Source organism: Vicugna pacos, chromosome 10, assembly GCF_048564905.1.
Source record: "Vicugna pacos chromosome 10, VicPac4, whole genome shotgun sequence".
In the NCBI taxonomy this organism is placed as follows: Eukaryota; Metazoa; Chordata; class Mammalia; order Artiodactyla; family Camelidae; genus Vicugna; species Vicugna pacos.
In genome coordinates, this window is record NC_132996.1 from 63,714,134 (window position 1) to 63,740,000 (window position 25,867).

Below are 25,867 nucleotides of genomic sequence, written 5' to 3' on the forward strand. Positions count from 1 at the left end.
ACATTTATTCTGAGTTTGTTTTTTTCCTTTTTAATAAGACGTAAACATAATGCCTACCTTTCTTCAGGAATTATTCCAATTCTACTTTCTCCGTGAAGCTTTCCCCGAGGCGTCTCTTCTCCCTCCCACGTCAGACACCGAAGCACAGAGTTCTCCAAGCCTCGGGGGTTACAGAAGCGCAGGGGGTGTCCTTTCTGTCCTCTGGCCCCAGGAATAAGGGCCTGGATGGCCTCTTCTAGGGATGGCAAGCGTCCGTTCGTCATGAATCACTGCCTGGGCTGGGGCTCTTTGGCAGACGTTGCTAATCAGTTACAACACCCTTTCCAACATTCAGTCTGGGAAGCCTGTCCATTTCCTCTCTGGGCTGTCACGCATATCTGTAAGAAGTTTTGAACCCCAAGACTTCGCTCTTACACATAATGCAACCTGGGATTCTGGGTGGGACAGTCTGGTGGCACCTTGGTGGGGAAAGCCGGGGGTGAGCATGACTGTCAGATGAGGGCAATAAGAATGTCATGTCCCTCTGGCCCTGGTGGTCACCTGACCCCTGTGGAGTCGGCTAGATGCTACCCCACGACTTTCACTTAGACTGTGGGAGAGGTGTGGACTTACGTGTGTGAGGTTATACGTCTGGAGCAGCCGGTGGTCCCTTGTTGAGAGTGAAGCCAACACAGACGTGAGCAGAAGGATGGAGAAAGTTGGTCTTGGGGTCTTTTCAGTTATCCAACCCCCCAAGTTGGAATTCTTTTTTTTAAATTGACATATACTTGATGTACAATAATATATGTTACAGGTGTACAATATAGCGATTCACAACTTTTAAAGGTTATACTCCATTTATGGTATTATAAAGTACTGGCTATCTTCCCTGTGTTGTACAATACATCCTTGTAGCTTATTTTATACACAGGAGTTTGTACCTCTTAATCTCCTACCCCCACGTTGCCCCGCCCCTCCCCTCTCCCCACCAGGTACCACTAGCTTGTTCTCTGTATCTGTGAGTCTGCTTCTTTTTTGTTATATTCACTAGTTTGTTGTATTTTTTACGTTCCACATATGAGTGATGTCATACAGGATTTGTCTTTCTCTGTCTGACTTACAAATTGGAATTCCTGATTAAGAGAGCTGGAGTCGGTTTTTCTCTTGTTTGCAGGCAACATTCTGTTACTGGATAGGCAAGGTCTCATTTTATGGATAAAGAACCTGAAGACCAGAGAAGGAAAAGAGACGTCCCTGATGGCACTCGTCATCTCAGCCACCCACCTGTGAAGAACCTCGGAGCTGGGGAACTGTCTACAACCTGAGTGCATGGGGGCTGCACAGGGAGCCCTGAAATCCGTGCAGTTCGTTCCTGAATCCCTTCGTAATTGTTTCTGAAGGCTGTTCCTGGTCCTATTCTTATTTTCTAGGACTTCTAGGAACATCTGAAATCCAGAGCAAGCATTCTTACCATTCAAATGAATGCATGTGTTTATTTGACAGAGACTATTATGTCACACACACACACGAACACCCCAAATACTTAATCAGTGGTGCTTTTCTCATGTGTGAACCCCTGTGGGGTGGGCTAGCTCATGATTCAGACTTCTCCGTTTCCCTGCTCTGCAGGGACATCCCTGAATGCTTCTACTCTGATCTTCCCCATGGCCACCGTTGGACGCACTGTTATCTCGTTTGATTCTCTCTTTTTTGCACTCAAGTTAACCTTGAACCTTGGAGGCTGAGAAAATTATACCCTCGGCTGATTTGCTACCTCTCTGTATCCACAAAAGAAATTCATTCTCACAATTGCTTGCTTTGGGATCTGCTACAGCAAATCCTTTCTAAGCACCTTGAATCTATTCATTCATTCCGCAATTATTAAACGCTCACTACGTCCCAGGCAGAAAGTTATAAACAACACAGGTAAATCCCAACCCTCAAAGAATGTACTAACGCATTCCAGAGGGTCTAGGAGCTTTGCGGTCTTCCTGGTAGTTGCTCTGGATTTACAAAGCCTGTGTATCTATGTTAATCATTTCTTATTTACTGTGTATGGGGAGAAGGTTACTGGAAGGGAGGAAAACTTCATTTCATTGGTGATAATCATCTTTTAATGTTTTAATCTTTTCCCCTGTTGGCTGGAGAATCATTTCCTTTTCCCTTTTGTTTCTCTCTTCCTGTTGATCCTCTAAAGACCTCTGTACCCACTGGGTCCTCTGGCCCCTTGGCAGTGTGTTCTAATACCAGGTGTATCCTAAGAGACTTAAGGCATGCTGGGCAGTGTACTGAGTGCCCTACACATACCACCCATTGACTCCTCCCTCTCGCCGTGTGGGGCTCTATAGCTGCATATCCTGGGAATAAATTTTTCTAAGATGAATTACCTTCAAGTCTTTATTACAATTCCATTCAATTTTACTGTATTAATGTTTGAATCTGGAGTATTCAGAATAGATTCAGTGAATATTTACTCTGGACTGCCTCATATATGCCTGATGAGTCAGGAATATGCAAAGTTGGAGACAAAATTAAGCCTGGCTAAGGCTGCATTCAGGACCACTGCTGATCTGGTCTGGCCACACTGGGCATGGAATTCTGACCACAGTGAAGATGTGCACAATCCAAATATCCAGCTTTAAGAAGATCAACTGACAGCCAGATCAAGATGGAGTTCATGCTTCAAGAATCCCCTCTGCTCCACAAACAAAGCAAGTACTGGATAAAACCAATCAACCAACCACAAAGAAAGAAAACAGAAGAAGGCAGGGTCAGGCTCAAATATCAGGCAAGCATTTGGAAGATCCAAGCTGGCACAGGAGCGCACACCGCGATCAGGGCTGAAGGGGTGGGTGGACTTGCTGGGTTCTGGATGCAGAGGCAGCTAGTGGTGGCAAATGAGTCAAGAGTATTCCCTGTGAAATGGGGAAGCAGAGGCAGGCTGACTGAGTGAAGCCCAGGGCTGGGGCGGTTTTCATTTCTCATCCTCCACCCTCATGGAAGGAGGCTAGATGTAAACCTGCTGCCAAATGCTGAGGGAGCAATGGCTCATATCCAGCTCCAGGCTGGGAGAGAAGGATGAGACACAGCCTTGTGACTATGAGCTGAGTCAAGTTTCCCTTGACCTAGCTTGGATCTGCCACAGCCCAGTGGCTTTGCAGGGCAGCCCCTCTAACTGCTTGAACCAGATTTGGATTGGGGACCCCCACGTCTGCTAAACAGGACATTTGAATTTGGAGGTAAAGGAGACGGGAGGGGAGAGTGAGAGAGAGAGAACTGAAACAAACATACCACTTCATATTCCAAATGAGATTGTAGATCAAATTAAAAAATGGTTGAATAAAAGCTAATACTAAGAAAAGCAGCCGATAAACCAACAATTGGAACATGGATTCACTTCCGATGAATTGATTTTACAGAACGGTCCAACAAGATTTTAGTTAATTTATTGATTATTTCAAAGAAATAAATGAAGTAAAAGCGTCCATTATAATAATAAAGATAAGCTGAAAAAAGAATGGAGAGATATGAAAAAGGACCAATAAGGATATTCGAGCATTAAAAAAGTAGTCATGTGGGGCTATGAGTTATGACGGCAGTTTGGTTATTTATACCTACTTTCACTGCCTTTCTAAAGCATGGTAATGTTACAGCAAAGAGATTAAGGAAAGAAAAGAGAAAGAAAGAAACAAGAACGGGGAGAACAGGTGAAGGGACAATGACAACAGTGTTTTGGAATCTGGAGAGGAGACGAATGAGCGGAAGCAGATTAGTAAACCCGGGACGGCCAGACCTTTAAGTCATTATGGTCTCAGAAAGCTGGAAAAAAAGCCCAGTTCATGTTGAGAGCCCTCTAAGCCTCAAGAACGAGCAAGTCCAGAGACCTCTGGGCCTGGAGCAAAAGTCGAGGCCAAAGCAAAAGGACTGAGTGGAGGCTGTTTGAGCAGCAGCTACACCTCGATCTGCTGTCCCACCCGTGGTGCTAGACAACTGTCCCTCTCTCATCCAAGGAGTATTCTGAAACGGTAAAACGGAGCATGTGTGTCTGTGTACACTAGGCATGGTTAAGTGCGACATACAGCTCCACATACTGCATCACAATGACACACAAGAATTATAAGTACAAGTAGTGATTCCAAACCTCCTCCCAGGGGAATGGCGAAGGCCCTCAGCTTTTCGCCCTCGTCTGTGTTCCTCTTCCTTTATCAGAGAGTTGGTTCTGCTGATCCTCTTCTGTCTGTCCTGGTTTTTGGGCTGGGATATTTGATTCCTCAGGGCAAGGGAAGAATAAAAGGAATACGATCATTCAAGGCCTCTTTTATTACCGCCCCCCGCCCATCACAGAGGAGAATTCTGCCTTGAATTGCTCACCTTTGGACTTCCGTGCTGTCAAACCAGGACAGCAGATAGAGTGACAAAGCTTAAGAAACCAGCACGGCTAGATTGGTTTACATTGTAAAGGCAGAGTATTACTGGCAGAAGAGATATAGAATGTTCTGGAAGGTGAGAGGGGAGGGAGGGAGCGACAGAAGCCCGTGGGGACTGGATCTGAGAGCAGAAGTTTGCCACCTGCCTGTTTCCTTGGTCCTCCAGGTTGTTCTTTCCTCCTGAATGTCCTCGGGCTGCTGGCAAGGTGGGCTTCCTAGCTGCTTATTTATTTATTTACTTATTGTATATTTTTATTGAAGTATACTCAGTTCACAATGTTGTGTCTATTTCTGGTGTACAGCACAATGCTTCAGTCATATAGGAACATACATATATTAGTTTTCATATTCTTTTGCCCCATAAGTTACTATGAGATATGGAATATATTTCCCTGTGCTACACATTATAGACTTGTTGCTTATCTATTATCTATATATTAGCATCTGCAAATCTTGAACTCCCAATTTATCCCTTCCCACCCCCTTCCCTCCCTGGTAACCATAAGTTTATTTTCTATGATTGTGAGTCTGTTTCTGTTTTGTACATAGGTTTGTCTTTTGTTTTTTTAAGATTCCACATATAGGTGATATCATATGGTATTTTTCTTTCTCTGGCTTACTTCACTTAGACTGACATTCTTCAGGTCCATCCATGTTGCTGCAAATGGCATTATTTTATTCTTTTTTATGGCCGAGTAGTATTCCATTGTGTAACTACACCACAACTTCTTTACTCAGTCATCTGTTGATGGACATTTAGGCTGTTTTCCTGACTTGGCTACTGTAAATAGTGCTTCTATGAACACTGGGGTGCAGGTATCTTTTTGAATTCAGGTTCTCTTCCTAGTTGCTTTTGATTAGCCTTATATGTCAGTGCAGAAGAGGATCTTTTGCTTTGTACTTTTGGGGAGTAAGAATCTCTGTCAGACTGGGTCCAATAGGGTCAGAGCTGGAAAGGATTTTTCCCACTGAACAGGGACGTAGGTACAATACTGCTCAATGCCCTCCCTGTCTAGAGCAGCCCCAAGTTTTACGTAACCATCCTGCATCCCCTGTTAGGTGAGTGGGCCCTTCTTCTCTGTTACTTCACTGACCTCTGGTCACATCCTTGTCAAGTAGTACTATTTTCCTAACTTTAGAGATGAGGACACTGTCTCAGACAGATGGACTTCTCCAAGGTTGCACATCCTTGGAGAGGCTTAAGCGGGATTCAAGTCCAAGTCTATGATGTTTTTCCACTGGGCTACACCATGCTAGGCTCTGTGAGATCAAGTAAAAATAAAAGATTTGGCCCTGTCATCAAGGAGCTTTATTGTTTAGTTGGGAAGATAAGACGTCTGCACCTGAAACATTAAGGTTGGACCCAAGTCATATGAAATCGAGGGGAATGATCTCATGTGTTCTAGGTATGTTAAAGGGCCAGTCATCTACAGGGCCCTGTTAACTTTGGCTCAGCTGCCTCCTACGGTCCAACAGAGTGGGTACTCACCACGCCTGATGTTCCCTTTGCCTTATAGTGCAATGATGCCATATTTACTTTAAGGGGAAAAAAGATTGATCAGCCTGTAAATAATCATCAGAGGCTCTGGGGGAAGTCCTTTGGAAGGAAGGCAATTGAACATACATTCAAGGCAAAAGTGATCCTTAGTCACGGCCTCTGAGGGACCGTGAGTTCCTTGAGGACTGAGGCTGCGTGTTTCACACCTGGATTGCACATAGCCTGGCCCAGAGTGGCTACTCAGTAATGTCCATTGTTCTCATTGTAGATTTTCCCCACCTGGGGATAAAGGGCAGATAAGTTGGGGGAAGTATCTGACCCAACCTAGCAGAGGAAGACCTCATTGCATCCTTGGTTGATCTGGAATCCTTGAGATTTCATTCCACCGTCTTCCAGAGCAGCTAGAGCCAGAGACCTTGACAAAGAGTCTAGCTGGTACGGAACCTTCCTTGTTTGGCCCTTCATCTTCCACTGGTGTTTGTCCAGCTGGTCTACAAACTTGGGCATCCCATGGAGCTTTTGCACACTCTGTGGGACAGAGTTTTTAATGATTTATTATCCTCTTTCCTTTGTTGTCTGACTGCTTCAAACCTCCATGGAGATCTAATCCCACGGGTCACTCCTAGGGTACGTATGTGGGATATGAGTCATTTTATAGCCTGTGACAACCCCTGTTTCTTCTCTTCCAAGTTCAGCTGATAGTGGATCTCTGCCCTCTCCTTATGGTTCAGAGAAGCTGTGATCCTTGAATTTGGGGTCCTTGTTCCACAATGAGATTCAACACGCATTTGCCACCAGTCCCAAGTTCCTGGGCATGATGGGATCTTTGTGTTCTACCCAGAGAAAAGCCAGAGAAGTAGCAGGGGCAGGTGAGTGGCTCTTTTGGAGGTGACTGAGAACCTGGGCTATTTAGCTTCTGGTTTATACCAACACTGGAAACTAACAAGCACATATCCAAAACCATGCAGAATGTGGTGAATGGAAAAAAGTCACTGACCAAAGAGATACCCCATCTAGAGTAAGGAGCCCTGACTCCAATAAAACCCAACCCTTTCTTCAGTTTTCTTAACTTGTTATCTCATTTTTTTCTTTCAAAACCTCTTTTGCAGAGTCATTGTGGTTTTAAATATCAATCCATTTCTCAAGTAAGGAAACTGAGGCACGCAGCACTCAACTGATTTGCTTAAGCTCACATAGAGTAGGGCTGTCAAGGGATGTTTGGGGTTTGAGTTCCCCTTCATCTCTATCTGCTCCCTCAAGATACCTCCGAAAAACCTACAGTATAAACAAAATCAATTTTCTTGTTATTCAAGTACAACTTCAAGGCCATCCCCAGGGCCCCACTGAGCCTGCCATCCCCTAGGCTCTCCCTTTATTGAAATTCTGTAGTAATCACTAGACCATCAGTCATGGAAGCAAGATAATAAGGTCTTCCTGGAGTGTACTTTAAAGTTTTCAAAGAGCCTGCAAATCCACTATTCACTGATTCACATAATATCCCCAGAGATAGGAAGAGCAAGCATTATTCCTATTTAGAGATTAGGAGCTCAGAAAGTTTGATTCCCACCTCAGTTCCTTTTTGCTATCCTGGGCTCCCCGGCTTGCCTTGGGACTGGGGTCTCTGTTGTACATGATTGGAGACCCTTCCCATCTTTTCTTATGCCTGCATTTCCCACTTGCTCCTTTCATCAGGAAACTATATGAGTAGCTTTGAGGAACAGGTCTTACCTATTCGGTACTGAAGCTGCTAGAATAATGAAACAAGTTCTCAGTTAATTGATCAGGTTTGATTTTAGGAAAGCCAACCCCTGGGGAGGAGGTACGGAGGAAAGACTGTGGGCTCTGGGGTCAGACTGGGCTGTGTTCTCATCTGGACTCTGCCACTTCCTCGTGGTGGAAGCAGGGCTCATGGGAGCTCCCCGTGGTGGGTCCCTCTCTCCCCCTCTGCAGCTACCTGACAACTGGGAAAATCTAGGGCTTGGTGGAACTTGAGAACAGCTGATGTAATACAGTTCTCAGGAAATTTAAAATTAAATTCAGTAGCTAAGAAGAAAATTATGTGTAAAGATCAATGCAACTTGTTTCACACCCAAGGCCAGTGAGAGTAGGGTACTCCAGGCACACAGGCATCATTCTTGCAGGCACCTGTGCTCTTAGAGCTGGCTGACAAGGAGGGTTGCCTGGACTTCAGTATCCAAATTGGATGGCTCTTCTGTAAGTACTTGTCGGCTTCCTTGCCTTCCTATTTCCTTGAAACAAGTAGCTGGAAGTGAAAAGGAAGCAGCATTCTGGGCCAGCATAATGCTCAGAGTATATGTTCAATTTTTTTTTATTATATCAATATATTTATTGCATGCAGACTGCATCGAGTGACTCCTTTTGACACTGGCAACACAGTGATGAGCAAACAAAGGCACTATCTTCAAGGAGCTTACGCGCGCGCGCGCGCGCGCGTGTGTGTGTGTGTGTGTGATTATAGACAAACAAATAAATATCTAATAGTTGATTATGAAGCTGTGACAAAAAAAATCAAGGCAAGAAGGGGGTCAAAGAGTGATGGGAGTTGCTTTTTCAGTTAGGTGGTCAGAAAGGGTCTCTCTGTTCAGGAGAATTGAAGGAAGTGCAGGAGGAAGCCACACAGAAAGGCAGAGGGAACAATAAAAGCAAAGGCCCTGAACTTTCGCTTAATGCTATTTCCTTCCCTCTTTAGACCAGCCCTGCAAATATGCGTATTATGCCTTCCATTTGGAGAACAGAAAAAATGAGGCTTAGCAAGATAAAGAACTTTTCTCAAAATATAGCTAGTACTTGATGGAGCCAGGGTCAAACTCAGCTCCTCTGATTCTAGAGATGGTGCTGTGAACTCACGGAGCTATCCGTGTGCTTTGAAGTGAGATAACCATTGCCGTCATGTTGCAGTCAGCAGAGAAGCAGGTGTGCGGGGAGCAAGAGCAAAGAGGAACTGGAGAGCAGGACCCTGGGCTTCATCTCCACGCCTCTCTTAGCCCCTTCTGCCTGCCCCATGGCCCCCACCCACCATCGCCCGCTCACTTTGGTTTGGTGGTTGTTTTCTGAAATCACTGTCTGGCTCTTAGTAAGTTCATTTTCCAATTCCTTTCACCTTTGGGGGCAAGTCTCCTCGAGGCCAGGTGGAGAGAGTCAAAACAGTGAGACATCCAGCCTCTCTCTTCAGGCTCATCACGTAGCTGAACCTGCAAAGACCTGCGGGAACCTAGTAGTAATTTCCCTGCATGGGCTCCAAACTGTTTTTCCATATTTGCTCAGGAAAATCTTAGCCGAGAGAGCAGCATCTTTTGAGGACATAAATGAGGCCAGGTTCCTCTGTGTTGCCCCCTTCTTATTCAGTGATCGTCCCTTATGACTCTCTCCTTTTTCCACTGGCTGTTGTCCCCTACTTGACGCTTGGTTGATAAAGTTCTCTCAACCCCAGAGAGGAAGCCGATGCAGTTAATAGGACTTGGAGCCTCCTTGTGCCCTTACAGGTCACTGGAGCAGGAGGGGGATTCCTCCAGCCGGGCCCTGAGCTGTACAGAAATTAACCTCACAGGCAGGGCAGACAGCCAGGGTTGCAGGTGTGTCATTCGGTGACATGAAATGACAGAGGGAGATGGCCTGGTTTTGGGGAAAAGCACAGACTTCTGTGTCAGATTCACTGGGATTTGAGTCTCATCTCTCCCATTTACTGTCTGGATCTTTACGGAAAAGTTCTGACGTCCCTGCTCTAGGACGCATGAATCATTTTCCTCTGGGATCTAGGCTCCTTTGGTCATGTGGCTCTCGGTCCACTGAAGTTTATGATGTTCTGAATTTAGCCTGGGAGTAGGGAAAGAGATAGTGGGGACGGTACATCAGCTTCCTAAGAATCCCAGCCCACAAGCGAAATGCATCACTGGCTGGAGGCAAGAGGGTGGAAATGTAGCCCCTGGCTCAGCTGTCTCCAAGCAGTGGCCCCACATTGAGGAAGAGAGTGTGGATCTTTGCTGTGTGTATTTATGTGTGTGTGTGTGTGTGTGTGTGAAATATCTGACTTCTGTACTCCTCCTTCAGCTGTTGAATAAGAAAAGCAGGTTCTTTCAAGGTAACATCTGGGTTTGATACAATCCCCCTCAGGTTTTGGCATCTCCCCTCTAAGTCATGAATCAGAGAACTGAAACTATTATAAGGCGACACCTGCTCTGTGCCAGGTCCCATGGTGGATGCTGGGGGCACCTGGTCTGTACCAGGTCCCATGGTGGATGCTGGGGGCACCTGCTCTGTACCAGGTCCCATGGTGGACCATGTACCAGGATGCCCCTGTACCAGGATGCCCCTCTGGTACATCTGCGATGGGGCCTGGCACAGAGCAGGTTTCCTGTGCGTTTGTTGGCCTGACCTGCACACAAGTTTGGAAGAATGAAGAATGGAAAAGTCTTCCCAGTGAAGATGAGACTATTAAACTCGAGTCACAGCTGGAAAGCCAGGTAAGATTTAGAAATAACACCAACAATTCACGGATGAGGCAACCAAGCTAGTCAGTTGTAGACTCAGGGCTAGATCCTAGATCTGTCTGACTCTAAATCTTGTGCTTTTAATGACTATGAAAAAGAACGAACATTTCAGAAAACTTTGCTAAGAAACCCGTAAGTCAGGCTTCTGCAACATCCATGTGCAGCAAGGAGGGAAGAACCGTTCCCAGGATGCTGCATTATAAGCCAAACTGCAAAGGGGAGAAACGGGCAGGAATTGTGCTCTGAAATTTCCCAGCATCAACAGAAGCATGAAGCCTCTTGGGCTGCAACGCAGTGATTTGTCCAGGAAGCCAGTGTTTACAGACTGCCCACTGTGGGGCTGGCGGAGCACGGATTTAGGTGTGGTGAAGGTACTTGCAGGAATCTGAAGACTTTGACCTTGTTTGTTCCTGATATTGTATCTCTGCATGCGTTCATTGGTGGGAAATCATGAAATGTTGAGGTCAGAAGGAATCTGCTTGATTATTTTTAAGGGGAAGAGCAAGGGTTTTAGACCTTGGCAAGCCTGGATTGAAATTCAAGTTCAGGCATTTGTGACCACAGGCAAAACACTGTTTTCCTCCAAAGGGTCAGAGATATTGAATAATTTGCCCAGGGTTACAGAGCCAGTATGTCGTTATTATAGTTACCCACTGCTGTTGAACAAGCCACTCCAAGGCTTAGTGGCTTAAAGTAACAACAGTTGGTTACTTAGCTCACAAATCTGCAATGTGGGGACGGCCCGCAAGTAAGGTTGGCGTCAGCTGGGCCAGCTTGACTGGGGCTGGAGGGTCGATTCCTTGGATGACCCAGGCCCCTGGCCGGCATGTGGGTGCTGGCCGGCAGCGGGGGCTCAGCCAGGGCTGAGAGCTGGGGGACCTTAGTTCCTCTCCACCTGGGCCTTTCTGCAGGCTGCTTGGCTTCCTCACGCCATGGTGGCTGGGTTCCAAGAAGCAAGAGGAAGAAAGAGTTTCTTAAAGGCTGGACCTGGAAACTGGCACAGCATCACTTCCATATTATTCTGCCATTAAGGAGCCACAAAGCTCATATTCAAGGAGAGTGGCCATTGGCCCCACTTTTCTTTTTCAAATTCTCATTACTTTTTTTTGGGGGGGTGGTAATTAGGTTTATTTATTTACTTATGTATTGTTTTTTCAAAATCCCTCCTGCTTATTTATTTATTTATTGGAGGAACAGGGGATTGAACCCAGGACCTTGTGCATGCAAAGCACATACTCTACCACTGAGCTATACCTCCCATCCCCATTTCTCTATCTTTTATCTCACTAACTTACACTTATTTTTCAGGTTCCCATTTAGACAGCCTTTCCTCCAGGAAGCCCTCTCTGATTCCCCAGGACTGCTTGAGTTTCCCCTTTATTGCCTCCCACGAACATCCTGTCTTATTTCTATCTAGCACTATTTTTTGGTACTGAAATCGTCTGTTTCCTGGTGACCCTCATGGATGATACGTGTTTTGAGAGTAAGGATAATGTCTTGACCTCATTTTCCTCACTCGAAGTGAAGGAGACTTCAGGCCAGCATCTCACAGGTCCTCTCTGAGTTCTCATTATCTACGAGGTGTTGAGTCTACTGAGCTCTGACTCCCACGTATGCAGCCCTCTACCCCAAACCGAACCCACATAACTGAGTTTGTCATGGTGGGCTTTGCCGAAATGCATGCAATGCGCCTCCTCTTCTTTGCGCTCTTCCTCACCATGTATCTGCTCACCTTGGCGGAGAACTTGGCCATCATCCTGGTGGTGGGTTTGGACCAGCGGCTGCGTCGACCCATGTATTTCTTCCTGACACACTTGTCCTGCCTTGAAATCGCATACACGTCAGTCACGGTGCCCAAGATGCTGGCTGGTTTTACTGGGGTGAGGGGAGGCAAGAATATCTCCTACGCTGGCTGCCTGTCCCAGCTCTTCATCTTCACCTTCCTGGGGGCAATGGAGTGTTTCTTACTGGCTGCTATGGCCTATGACCGCTACGTGGCCATTTGTATGCCTCTGCAGTATGGGGCCTTGGTGTCCTGGGGCACCTGTGTCCGTCTGGCAGCTGCTTGCTGGCTGGTAGGCTTCCTCACGCCCGTTTTGCCCATCTATCTCATGTCCCGAATGACGTTTTGTGGCCCCAACGTCATCGATCACTTCTTTTGTGATGCCTCACCCCTGCTAGCCTTGTCCTGCTCGGACGTCTCCCTGAAGGAGACCACAGACTTCCTGGTCTCTCTGGCTGTACTCCTGGCCTCCTCCACGGTCATCGCAGTGTCCTACGGGAACATCGTCTGGACGCTGCTGCACATCCGCTCGGCGGCCGAGCGCCGGAAGGCCTTCTCCACTTGTGCAGCTCACCTGACCGTGGTCAGCCTCTTCTATGGCACTCTTTTCTTTATGTATGTCCGGACCAAAGTGGCCTCTTCCGTCAACTTCAATAAGGTGGTGTCTGTCTTCTACTCCATCGTCACGCCCATGCTCAACCCACTCATCTACAGTCTTCGAAACAAGGAGGTGAAGGGAGCTCTGGGCAGAGCCTTTTCCTTCAGGTCTTGGAAAGGTCAGTGAGGAGGTAGGTGGGGACCCCGTTTCCTTGCCTTGGCTTTTTGGAAGAAGGATGGTGAGGACTAAGGGAGCAGAGACCTAGGAGCCAGGAGTTATGAACTATGTATTAGTTAAAGTAAGATGCTAATCTGCTATAACAAGAGAGACCTAACTATAATGTAGCTTAAAGAATGGCGGAGGCAGGAGAGGGCACAGCTCAGTGGTAGAGTGCATGCCTAGCATGCATAACGTCCTGGGTTCAACCCCAGTACCTCTGTCAAAGATAAATAAATTAAAAGAAAAAAAAACCTAATTACCCCCCACCAATAATAATAATAACAAGAATGGAGAATACTTTCCATTTCCTGCCAGAGTCCAAAGTGAGTGCTCCGGGTTGGAGGGTGGCTCTGCCCAACAGGCGTTCAAGGCTCCCCGTTCTTTGCATCTTATAAGGTCAGTGTCTCCTAGGATATTGGCAAACTAAGGCCTGTGAAGCAGATCTAGCTTGGCACTTGTTTACAGTGACCTGTGAGCTAAGAATAGTTTTTAAATTTTTAAGTGGTTGAAAACAAATCAAAAGGAGAATCCTATTTCGTGACATGCAAACATTTTATGAAGTTAAAATTTTGGTGCGTGTACATCAAGTTTTACTAGAACACCATCACACTATATGTATTGTCTCCGGTTGCTTTTGTGCTACAATGACAGAGTGGAGCGGTTGTGACAGAGAACATTTGCCAACTCCCAATCTAGGGCCCTCTTATTACCTACATGGCCAACGTCAGGTCCCAGTGGACAAGAAGGGCTTGGATGGAACATGGAGGAAACAGCCCATATCTTAAAAAGTTTCTCTACTAGATGTAGCAATCACCATTTGCATTCACCTTCATGGGTGAGAAGTTACCCACAGGTCACAGCTAATTCCAAGGGTGCTATAAAGAGTTGTGTGAACCACACCGACTCCATTTTATCAGCTCCATCTCAGGCCCCCAGTCCTAACCCTTCCCATTTCTGCATTTCTGCATGATTGAGCTTTAGCCTACTAACAAGGAATGCACCCAAGCCAGGTAAGTTCCCTGTCAACCTTGCCTTCATCTAACATGAAAACTGGAAGAATTCTTTTTGCTGATGCAGATGGCTGATGGCCTTGGAAATGAAAGGAAAATTCCTGTTCCTGGTGGTACAGACGTGCTTCTTCCTAGTAATCAGTTTCTATTGACTGACTGATTGATTGATTGAAGCACCCTCAGTTACAATGTGTCAATTTCTGGTGTGCAGCACAATGTCCCAGTCATGCATATACATACGTATATTCATTTTCATATTCTTTTTCATTAAAGGTTATTGCAAGACATTGAATATAGTTCCCTGTGCTATACAGAAGAAATCTTTTTAATCTATTTTTATATATCGTACGAGTGTGGGAAAGGATAAATTTGGGAGTTTAAGATTTGCAAATACTAGCCACTTTATATAAAAAAGTTTCTATTTTAGCTTTTACCCCTTTATGTTCCCCTGCACCCTCTTCCGTACTGTGCAGTGCCAATGTGAATGCCCCTGATCATCATCCACCTGATCCTGCCTGAATGTAACTTACCAACAATAAATTTCTTAATTGCACTTTATGGAGTTGCCTACTTCGTTTGTTTAGCCTCTAAGTTCCTTCTCAGTTCAGAGGAAATTACTCAGTCTCTCTGTCTCCCAACAAGAGTCCATAGTTAGGCAGCCAAATACCTGCCACAATTCGATTATTGTGGAAAAGAGAGAGAACAAATTTTGGTAGACATCCAGCAGTTTCCACCACAAAGTCCCCTGAATTACAGCTGATTTCCCATGGGATCCATGCACTTATCTTCTGTGTATCTACATTCTCTTATTTGCAATAGAGACCAATCCTCCCTCTATACGAAATGGTGCTTTGAAAATTGATTTAGGAAGATCTCTATGGCAATTTCAGCTCACTTGAAGTGAGGCTTAAAAAGACAATTATAATCCAGGTAGTTTCCTGTAAGTAGAGAATTGTATTCCTAAAGACATTTACAGTCATCATTTGAATGTGGACTTCAGAAGCTACAGTATGTGGAAGAGGAAAATGCTGAGCTTGAGATAAGGTAGGGGAAGGACAGAATTTCTGTGGTGGTGTTTCTCAACTGGCCAGCAATGAGCAGATTGCTTGATGGTCCCCGTAGCCTCAGACTCCACCTTCCCCCACACCAACCCAGTATCTTAGCTGTTGCCATTTTAATAGTTAACAGACAGGGCGCAAATTACAAGTTTTGAAAATCATCTCATTTGCTGAATATAATATCAGTAGTGGACTTCATGTTCTTTTGGATAAGGGCAGGATGCAAAAGCTATGCAAAGGTGATAATCTTTCAGGATCAATTACAAGAATATATCTCAAAGAAACAGAAGGAGTAGATACTTTCAGGCACTGGACCTGAGTAGATTTTAACACAAAATGATTTTGGCCTTTAGGTTCCTGGCTGATGGGAAAAAAGCAAAATATACTGGGTGTATTAGTTAGAATTTTCCAGAGAAACAGAACCACCAGGATATCTAAATCTGTATATAAGACGTATTATAAGAATAGATGTATTATAGGAATTGGCTCATGTGATTGATCACAGGGGCCAAGAGGCCCCATGATTTGGCATCTGCAAACTGGAGAACCAAGAAAACTTGTGGTATAATTAAGAAAAAGTCTGACGGCCTGAAAACCAAGAAAATTTACAATGTTAAGTCTCAGGCTAAACCAAAGGCCTGAGAACCAGGAAGGCTAATGTCCAAGGGCAGAGCAAGATAAATGTCCCTGTTCAATCAAAGAGCAAATTTGTCCTTTTTCTGCCTTATTGTTTAATTCAGAACCTCGGTGGATTGGATGATGCTCACCTGTCTTGGTGAGGGCCATCTTCTCCACTGGGTCTACTCACTCAGATGCATTCTCTTCAGAAACACCCTCACAAACACACCCAGAACTGATGTTTTACCAGCTGTTTGGGCATTTCTTGTCCCAGTCAAGGTGACACATAAAATTAACCATCACACTGGGTTACGTAGTTCTCAATTGCGGTAACAGAAAGAATTCAAATTCCAGCACAAGGAATGTTTTCTAGATTTTGAGCACTAGTCTAAGAATAACTCTATGGGAAGTATCAGCAATGCTTACAATTTTAAGCTTCTGGAAGAAGAAATCTATATTTTGAGATAAATTACATAAAATGGTAAAAACTCTGAGGCATAGTCTCAGAAAGGATTCTATACATGTGAAAGTGAATCTTATTTTGATAAAATCTGATATAAAAAACTAAACTGAGAAAAAGCCTCCTTTGTGAGTGCAATTATTTACATTGTAAAACAATCCATCCCTTAAGAAAACAGACCTGCCTTCCAGAATCTGAGTTCCTGGTGAGATATATGATATGTGTAGGTATTGACAAAGTTTTAAAAGACACTGCTAATGGCCCATCAATCTGCAATGAAGATGTATTATGAAATCACGTCAGGGAAAATGCATCTTTTTGTAAACAGGGGGTTTCTGAGACTATAATTCGTATTTTGGGGATGTGTTAATTCGTAGAGGGAAACAGAGTTATGCAAAGTGCTAGCTTAACAGAGACATACTTCACTGGTACCCAGAGAATGTCACAGAAAGTAATCCCAGAGAGAAATAGGACTTAATTAAGATAAAACTCTGAAATGAGTGCTGTTTAATCTGGTTTTGCCCACTCTGGGTATCAGAATATTGGCTTAATTGTTAGCTAGGGACTAGCTGGTAACTATCTTGGAGAAGGTCTTTGGACTTGGAACATAGTGAGCATGACTGGATCATGAGTGGAAGTCAGCACTCTACAGTTAGCTGTGCACCATCACGTAACACCGTCAAAGGGCTTTGGCATGTGCCTGTTTCACTAAGGCCCATCTGGACCTCCTTCTGTGGTTCCATATTCTTTTTATCCCTTGCACCTGTGCTGGGGTTCCCTCTGCTTTTTTTCAGGGTTCTTGGTCTTTGGTTAGTCACTTGCTTGTCAGTGTTCAGTAACTGATTTCTCAGGCACATTTGTCAAAACGCTGGGTTTGATTGTGTTACAGCACGCTCTCTCTCTTTTTCTAAATTAAGTCTTCTTTACCTATATTCTTGTTTCCTTTGTGGCTTCATTTTCATTGGTCCCAATAACATTCTCCGCCAGCCATGGCAAGAAAGAGACATTTTAAATCCTTCTCGGCAGGGACTTAAGATGAATCTCATGGCTCAGAAACATGGATGCCTTGATACCTTGAGACATTTTGTGTTAACACCATTCAGGAACATCTTTCCCTAGGAAACAGTCCAAGAATGCTGTCATTTAATTAATTAATGCCCAGTTATCGTGGGCTTCGTTAGCATCCCCACACACTCATGGAAGAGTTTGCTCTAGTACATTGGTGACAGTCACCTGTCCTCATTTACCCAAAGACAAGCAGCTAACCAGAGCAGGTTCAGGTTACTTACTTCTCTTTCCCCCTTCTTTGAGTTTTATTGAAATATAATTTGCATCCAGCACTGTATAGGTTTAAGGTGTAAGGATAATTATTTGACTGACTTACATCATGAAATGATCATCACAATACATTTAGTGAATATCCATCATCTGATAGAGATGCAAAATTAAAGAAATGGAAAAACATTTTCCTTGTGATGAGAACTCTTGGATTTACTCTTCACAACTTTCATATATAACACACAGCAGTGTTAATTGTATTTATTATGTTGTACATTACATCCCTAGTACTTATTTATCTTGCAACTAGAAATTTGTACCATATGACTGCCTTCATAAAGTTCCCCTCTCCCCACCCCACGCCTCTGGTAGCCACAAATATGATCTCCTCTTCTGTGAGGTTGTTTTTTTGTTTGCCTTTGAAGTATAATTGACCTACACTATGTTTGTTTCTGGTATACAACATAGTGATTTGATATTCCTGTAAATTTCAAAATGATCAGCATGATAAGTTTAGTTGCCATCTGTCACCATACAAAGATATTACATAGTTATTGATTCTATTCCCCACAGTGTACATTTTATACCTGTAACTCTTTTATTTTGTAACTGGAAATTTGTACCTCTTAATCTTCCTCGCCTATTTCTCTCCCCCTTCCACCCTCCTTCCTTCTGGCAACCACCCATTTGTTCTCTATATCTATGGCTCTGTTTCTGTTTTGTTGTTTGTTCATTTGTTTTGTTTTTTTAGATTCCACATATAAGTGAAATCATACAGTATTTGTCTTTTTCCATCTGGCTTACTTTACTTAGCACAATACCCTCTAGGTTCATCCATTGTCACAAACAGCAAGATTTCTTTTTTAATGGCTGAGTAATATTCCATTGTGTGTGTATATACTACACAGTCTATACCCATTCATCTACTGATAGGCACTTAGGTTGCTTCCATACCTTGGCTATTGTAAGCAATGTTGCAATGAACATAGGAGTGTATATATCTTTTGAACTTAGTGTTTTTGTTTTCTTCAGAGAAATATCCAGGAGTAGAATTGCTGGATCATATGACAGTTCTATTTTCAATTTTTTGAGGTATCTCCACACTGTTTTGCAAAGTGGCTGCACTGATTTAAATTCCTCCAACACTACCATCCTTGCAACACTTCTTACTTGTTGTCTTTTTGATAACAGCTGCTCTAACAAGCGTGAGATGATATCTCACTGTGGTTTTGATTTGCATTTCCCTGAGATTAGTGATGTTGAACATCTTTTCATGTGCCCGTTGGCCAGCTCTATGTCTTCTTTGGAAGTGTCCTCTGTGGTATGTTCCCTCTATGCCCACTTTCTGGAGTTTTTATCATCTATTGAGATGATCATGCTTTTAGTCTTCAATTTGGTAATGTGGTGGACCTCATTGATTGATTTGCAGATAGTGAACCATCCTTGCATCCTTGGGATAAAGCCTACTTGATCATGGTGTGTGATCCTTTTTAATGTATTGTTGAATTCAGTTTGCTAACATTTCATTGAGGATTTTTGCATCCATGCACTGGGAGCACAATGTGGGGCTCAGACCCCTCGCTCCTTGGGGAGAACCTCCGCAATTATAATTATCCTCCGGTTTGTGGGTTGCCCACCTTGGGGTGTGGGATTTGACTCTACCATGTTCCCTCCTTTCCTACTTGTGGTTCTTTCTTTGTATCTTTAGTTATAGAAGATCTTTTCTGCTAGTCTTCAGGTCTTTCTTATCAATGGTTGCTCTGTAAATAGTCGTAATTTTGTTGTACTTGTGGGAGGAGACAAGTTCAGGGTCTTCCCACCCTGCCATCTTGGCCACTCCCTATTTACTTCCTATAAAACAGTTTCACAATAGATATATTTAGTCTACTCTGATCAGGCTGCGTTGAAAATGTTAGCTCACAAGCTCTTTGCTTGTAAACACTATACTTTAGCCAATCTGAAGTTCCCTCCCCATGACCTAGCTTGTAGCAAGGGTCTCATAAAAGTTTCAGTTATTCAGCAATCAATCAAGAGATTTAGGTTTGCCATTATGTATCATTTTTTTGAATTATTTAACAGATACTGTGTGCTGGGTAATATTCTAAATGTCTTATAAATATTAATTCATTTGTTCTTTATTGATAACCCCACAAAATAGGTGCTATTATTGTCTTCCTTTACACATGAGGAAACTGAGGTACAGAGAAGTTAGTAAGTTGCCCAAAGTCACACAGCTAAGTGCATGGCAGTGTTATGGTAGGAAACTTATTCATCTGACTCTTAACATCTGCACAGTGATGCCCTGGGTTAACTGGTCCCCTGTTTCGGCATCAGTTCTTTATCTGTAAAAGGACAGGATGGTCTTGATGACTTTATATATTTACCTTTTGACCATTTAATAAGTGCTGAGAAACTTAACACATTTTGTTTCATTATCACAATAACCCAAGGAGAAAGGCTCAGTCTCATTTTACACTGGAGGAAATCGAGGCTCAGAGAGGTTAAGCAACATGCTCAAGTTCCTATGGCTACAACATGGAGGAGCCAGGAGGATCCGAGTCAGGTCTGTTTGACTTCTTTCAACCATTCTACCTTGCTGACTCCCCCTGAAGATCTCTTCCCAGAAATTGATTTATTCATCCATCAAACAACTATTCTGCCCCCTCTTTGCACCAGGCACTGGCTGGCTGCTCAGGGGTTACAGAATGAATTAGGCCAGATGTTTCCATCAAGGACAATATTATTTGAAGATGTGTCTCATTTCCCTCTCATAGAGTGAAATACAAAATAGAATCAGCTAAGTGACAAGGAGGGGTCTGGACCAGTGTGATACGGGCTCAGAGGAAGGGGCATTTTCGGTGGTGAGCTTAGGGAAGGCATCCGTAAGAAGGTGGTCCTTCTTACTGTTCACTACTGATTTTCTCAATTGAGATGATGCCTTCCAAGCATTTGTTCTCTCGTGTTCTTTTCCGGGTGGAGAAGGATGATGTAGCATCTGGGAAAGAAGAGGCAGGACAGGAGGCTTGCCCCTGATGCCAAGATGGCAAAGACCTTCATGGCTACTGTGTCTTTGCCTCGGGCACTCATGTGGGCAGGGATGAAGGACACCCAGACACAGGAGCAGACCAACATGCTGAGAGTGATGTGCTTCGCTTCATTGAAGGTGTCAGGTAGCTGGCGGACTGGGAAGGCCACCAGCAAGCTAACCAGACCAGGCAAGCCCAAGTAACCCAGCGTGGCATAGAACAGCTCCAAGGAGCCCTTATCACACGTCACAGTCACTGTGGACCCAGGCTCTGTCGATTTCGCAGGTCGTGGGGGCCATCTGGTCCCCCAGAGTGTATGCAAGGTTGCCTGGACCAGGGAACAGACAATGGGGATGGTGCTAGGGAGAACTGGCCCTGTCTACTTCCTAATCCGGGTGTGTGGCCGGGTGGCCTGGAGGGCTGCCACCATTACGATGGTCTTGGCCAGCACAGTGGACACACAGATTGTGAAGGTGACCCCAAAAGCTGCCTGCCGTACAGCACAGGTGAGGGTCCTTGGGTGACCAATGAACATGAAGGGGCAGAGGAAATAGAGGGCCAAAGAGGACAGCAGAAGGTGGCTGAGCTGGCGGTTATTGGCACGGGCAATGGGGGTGTGCTGGTGCCAGATGAAGATGCCTAAGATGGCCAGGGCAAGGAGGAAGAGCAGGGCCGCGCAGACAGCCAGCACTGTGCTGAGGGGCTCGTGGCAGGACAAGAAGTCAAGCGTTTTGGTGATGCACTGATGACCCTCCCTGGTGGGCCACTGGTCCTCAAGGCACTTCTCACGTGTAGCACTGTCTAAAGGAAGAAAGAAACTGGGTCAGAGAACAGCGTGGGGAAGCTGCTGGAAGCTTTCCCATGGTCAAGCAGTTACACAACTTGCGATGGCTTTCCCAGTAGATTCAGTGTATTTCAGTCTTGTTACGGTGGGCCCTCCAGATTGCCTGATGTCCTCAAATTCGGCGCCAAAAACACAGATGGCCAAGGGCCCGACAGCTGCTGCTTATCGTGTATCCGGCTGTGGTGAAATAACATGGACATGGCAACCTACAGATGCTCTGTCTACGCTTTGTCCCTTTGGATTGAACAACCATTGTGGCCAGTGTGGCAATGCCGTAATTCATAGTCGCAGCTAATTTACTTATGCATTTATACATTCATCAGCCTCTTTTCATGTAAGGAGTGTTTATAGGGGTGCTTACTATGGACACAGACTCTCCCTTTAATGGAGCCACCCTTTTCTAAATCACTCCTTTGATAGAATTTAGAGCTTTGCTTTCCATAGTGATTTTTTAAACATGTGCATTTCCCTTTTTGTGTGTGTGGGGGGGTAGATAGTTAGATTTCTTTCTTTCTTTATTCATTTATTTATTTTTTAACGGAAGTACCAGGGATTGAACCCAGGACCGGTGCATGCTTGGCACGCACTTTACCAATGAGCTTACCCTCCCCCGACTTCCGTAGTGATTTGAAGAATAAGCTTTGTGGCTAGAGTTCTGGAGAAACAATATATTTCTATTTAACCTCTTTCCTTGATTTGGTTATATCTCCACATTCCTAGACACTCTGTTTTGATTCCACGTCTTCCTAATTTCTAAGCCCAAGGATTTCTTCTTATTTCTGCCATCCTCTCTTAAGCATCTGGTGGCTGCTTCTCAGTGCCTTTCTTTTCAAATGGGTGAGAAGTAACCCCAAAGTCCCCATCTTTCCCCTCCTGAGAGTTTTCAGTTTGAGAGGAGACATTTCCCCAAACCTGTGGCTTCAGTAACTCCCCGGATTCTGAATCTGGTCTTCCCGATCCACCCTCTTTCCTTCTCAGTACACCCACCACCTGCTACTCTCCCCCAGACATGCACCTACGGCTTCTCTACTTAAGTAACTCTGGTGGCTCCCCATTTCCTCCAGGACAGAGTGCGTGCTCCCGAGTCTGGCAAGCGAGGCCTTCTGTGATGTGACCACTTACTTTCTACATCTTCCATCCCATCAAGTCACTCTAGCCTCCTATTGCTTTCACGCCTTGAGGCTTCACTAGCTGACCCCTTGGCCTGAACTATCCTTATCATGCGTCATTGTCTTTGAAACCCTACTTGTTGTTCAAGGCCCATGTCACATGACACCCGCTCCAGTGAAAGTCTCCCCACACGTCCTTCATGAGAATCGTTTCTCTGTGCTTTCACGACTCAGTGCTTGCACTTTATTAAAGCAACTGATTTTACTTTAAGCCTAGTTTATTATACAATGATCTCCTTGAACAGATTGCAAGCTCTGTGGGTCCAGGGGCTGTGCCTTACTAGTTGTCACCACCCTCACACCCATCACAGTGGCTGCACACAGTAGGTGCCAGTTGATATCTGTTAAATGGATGACATCTTAGTAAAATAAGATTACATCACTGGGGGGCTTTCCCCCAATATTTATGGAACACCCACCATGTGCCAGACATTAAAATAGGCACAAATTTGGACAAACTCATGATTGATGAAGAAAAGAAGGAATGTATAGCCTCAGATGGCTTTAAGGTAGCATGTGGGAAGGGCGTATTGACACCATCTTTTTGATTTCCTCTTCCCTAGATTTTTTTTCCTATTATAAGAATCTTCCTTTGATATGAATATCAGCTTTCATCTGAAACCTTCCCGGGCTGCTGGCTGGCCACCCTCTGACCAAGGGCCAGCTTCCCCCTTTACCTGGTGTCATGGACATCTCTCCTCTGGGGCAGGGAAGGCAACTGTAGCAGCAGTTTGAGTTCTCAGGTGGGGTCGACTTCCTGGTTCCTGCAGGACATTTTTCATTGCAGATGGAGGTAGGGACCTACACAGGGGAGGAGAGAGTGCACTGCGGAGACTGTGGGGGTGGGAGGATTGAATAGCAACTGTGCAACCGGGTCTTGGAGGAATCTGCAGCATCGTTCTAACTTACTGCCCCCCCTTTCCTTTTTCCCTCTCCTCTCCCCACTTTAAAAAGTTAAAACCATCTTTACTTCTTTTTCCCCTTCCTTACCCCTTTCCTCTTTCCTTTCTCCCTTCCTTCCCTGTCTCGCCAAATTGTTATCAAGGTGTTCCATGCATCAGCTACTGTGCAGGGTACTAGGGAGAGAACAACAGATAGAAATGAGTTCTTAGGATTTCACAGTCTGGGAGGAACCAAGAAATCTCAAGGAGACGAAAGATGTGAGCGTCACTGCTCCACAGACGAGGGCTGGCCCCTGGATGTTGGGCTGGAATTCTGGCTCTGCCATTTATAGGCTGCATGACCTTGACTTGACCTCTCTAAGCTTTAGCTTTCTCTTCAATAAAGTGGGGTCAGTAATAATATCAATTTTGAAGATCATGTAAGGATTAAATGAGATGATGCTGTGAAGCCGCTGTTACGGTGCCCAGAGTATTGTGAATGTACAGAACGCTGGTGAGTAGGATCCTATTCTGAACATTCTGGGGAGTTTGTCCTCTGCTCTGGGCTCATCAGATCCCTTAGCTTTACCGACACTTGGCGCCGGATACTTACTTGTTGTAGGGGCTGTCCTGTGCATCGTAGGACGCTTAGCATCATCCCTGGCCTCTCTCTGATGAATGTCGGTAGCACTGCCCCTAAGTGGTGACAACCAGAAATGTCTCCAGTCATTGCCAACACCCGCTGGGAGGCAAGATCAATCCAAATTGAGAACAGTGGAGATTTAGATGACATTTAGATCATGCTTGCAGGATGAATGTTCTTGGAATGATCTGGTGAAAGGATTTTCTGGTCTAAGGGGAGGAGAAGTGAGTGAGGAGATACATGAAACAGTCCTGGGTGATGATGACTCCAGCAGCCAGGGACCCACCCTTTGTCTGTGGAGCAGTGATGCTCGCTTCTCCCCTGGGATTGTACCCTGCCCCCTTGCCTATCCGCCACCTGGTCTCCTTCTCACAAGGTGGGGGTATTTGGCCACTGAGGTATGATAGTCACAGGGATGGAAAAAGACATGCCAGACGAAGGTGAGGCCAGAAGGAAACAGGCTGAAATCACCGAGGATGGAGATAAAACATACTATACTTGTGGTAATTTTCTTACTCTTTCTTATTCCCGAGGCATGTGGAAGATGCTAAAGAGGCTCAGAGAAGAGAGTGCTACACCCTGCCTGGATGAGTTGGAGGACACCGCAGGAGGCATGGCGTGATATCTGAAACGCAACTGCGCTTAAGTTAGAAGTCCCCCGCCTGGGGCCCTGAGATACTTAGGGGTCTGGGAAAGGACTAACACTATGGATTATTTTCCATTGTCTAAAAAACCTTGGCATCTGTCGTCCATTTCCTGACATAAAGCCACCAAGCTGAAACAGTAGCAACTCCAGGAAGACACACTATCTCAGGATAAACTTGAATTGGCAATGATATATAATTTTTTTTTGCTGAGCATTTTAATATTAATTTTGTTTAATTCTCATATTAACCTAATAAGATAGTCATTGTTCTTATTTTACACATTAAGTCAAGAAACAAAAAAAATTTACCTATGATCACACAGCTAATAAGTGGCAACCTGAGATTCAAGCCTGTTTCTTTGTAAGTCCAACTTTTAATTTTTCCTCTGATAAGAAGTCATGAAATTTAGCAACATGTACTGTTTAAGACTCTTAAAGAGGGGGGTGGGAAGGGACAGACTGGGATTTCAAAATGTAGAATAGATAAATAGGATTATACTGTATAGCACAGGGAAATATGTACAAGATCTTATGGTAGCTCACAGTGAAAATGTGACAATGAATGTACATATATAATTGAAAAATTGTGCTCTACACTGGAATTTGACACAACATTGTAAAATGACTATAACTCAATAAAAAAAATGTAAAAAAAAAGACTCTTCAAAATATCACACTTTTTGATCCCAAATTCTACTTCTAACTATTATAAAGAAATAATCAGAAGTAATCTTGAATATGTAAGTACAAGTTATAACCCAGCAGAGGTATTTATAATTGCAAAAATTGGAAAACAGTATAAATGTCTAATAGCAAAAATAATTAAATATCTCCTTAATGTGCGTTGTTTAATAATATGCAATCATGCTTCTGAAGAGATGACATTTAATGAGATCATAGATATAACTTATTTTCTCATTCGCTCATTAATTACTTTGCCTTTAGCAAGTGCCTTTGTTTTGGGAGCCAGGGTGTAGTTTTGGAAGGTTTTATTTGCTGAACAGCTGCAGAGTGGTGTCAGTCAATGGTCTGCCTTACCAAGTACTCTGTCAATTCAACATAAGTCGCACTGCTGGGTGCTCAGGGGTGAGGGTGCTGTGCGGGCTTTCTTCTAAGGATGCTCTCTGCTCTCAACTTTAAGCGTCCTTCTGCCCAGATAATAGCGCTGTCATATATCAGCAACTCTTTTCCGGAAGGTGCTCTGAAGTCAAAATGTCTGACA

At 44.5% G+C, this 25,867-nt stretch overlaps 1 protein-coding gene and 1 non-coding gene across 2 annotated transcripts; one reads left to right on the forward strand and one right to left on the reverse strand.

Annotated features, from left to right (window-relative positions):
* Positions 1–11,598: 11,598 nt before the first annotated feature.
* Positions 11,599–11,670, reverse strand: TRNAA-UGC (transfer RNA alanine (anticodon UGC)). Its single transcript has one exon. It is a non-coding gene; the product is annotated as a tRNA-Ala (tRNA).
* Positions 11,671–12,025: 355 nt separating this feature from the next.
* Positions 12,026–12,979, forward strand: OR6Q1 (olfactory receptor family 6 subfamily Q member 1). Its single transcript, XM_006214093.2, has one exon. The coding sequence runs from the start codon at positions 12,026–12,028 to the stop codon at positions 12,977–12,979; it is 954 nt and encodes a 317-aa protein (XP_006214155.2).
* Positions 12,980–25,867: the final 12,888 nt, after the last annotated feature.

What these genes read in the sequence shown, in the direction of transcription:
- OR6Q1 (XM_006214093.2), top strand. Translation starts at nt 12,026, where the DNA reads ATGCAGCCCTCTACCCCAAACCGAACCCACATAACTGAGTTTGTCATG.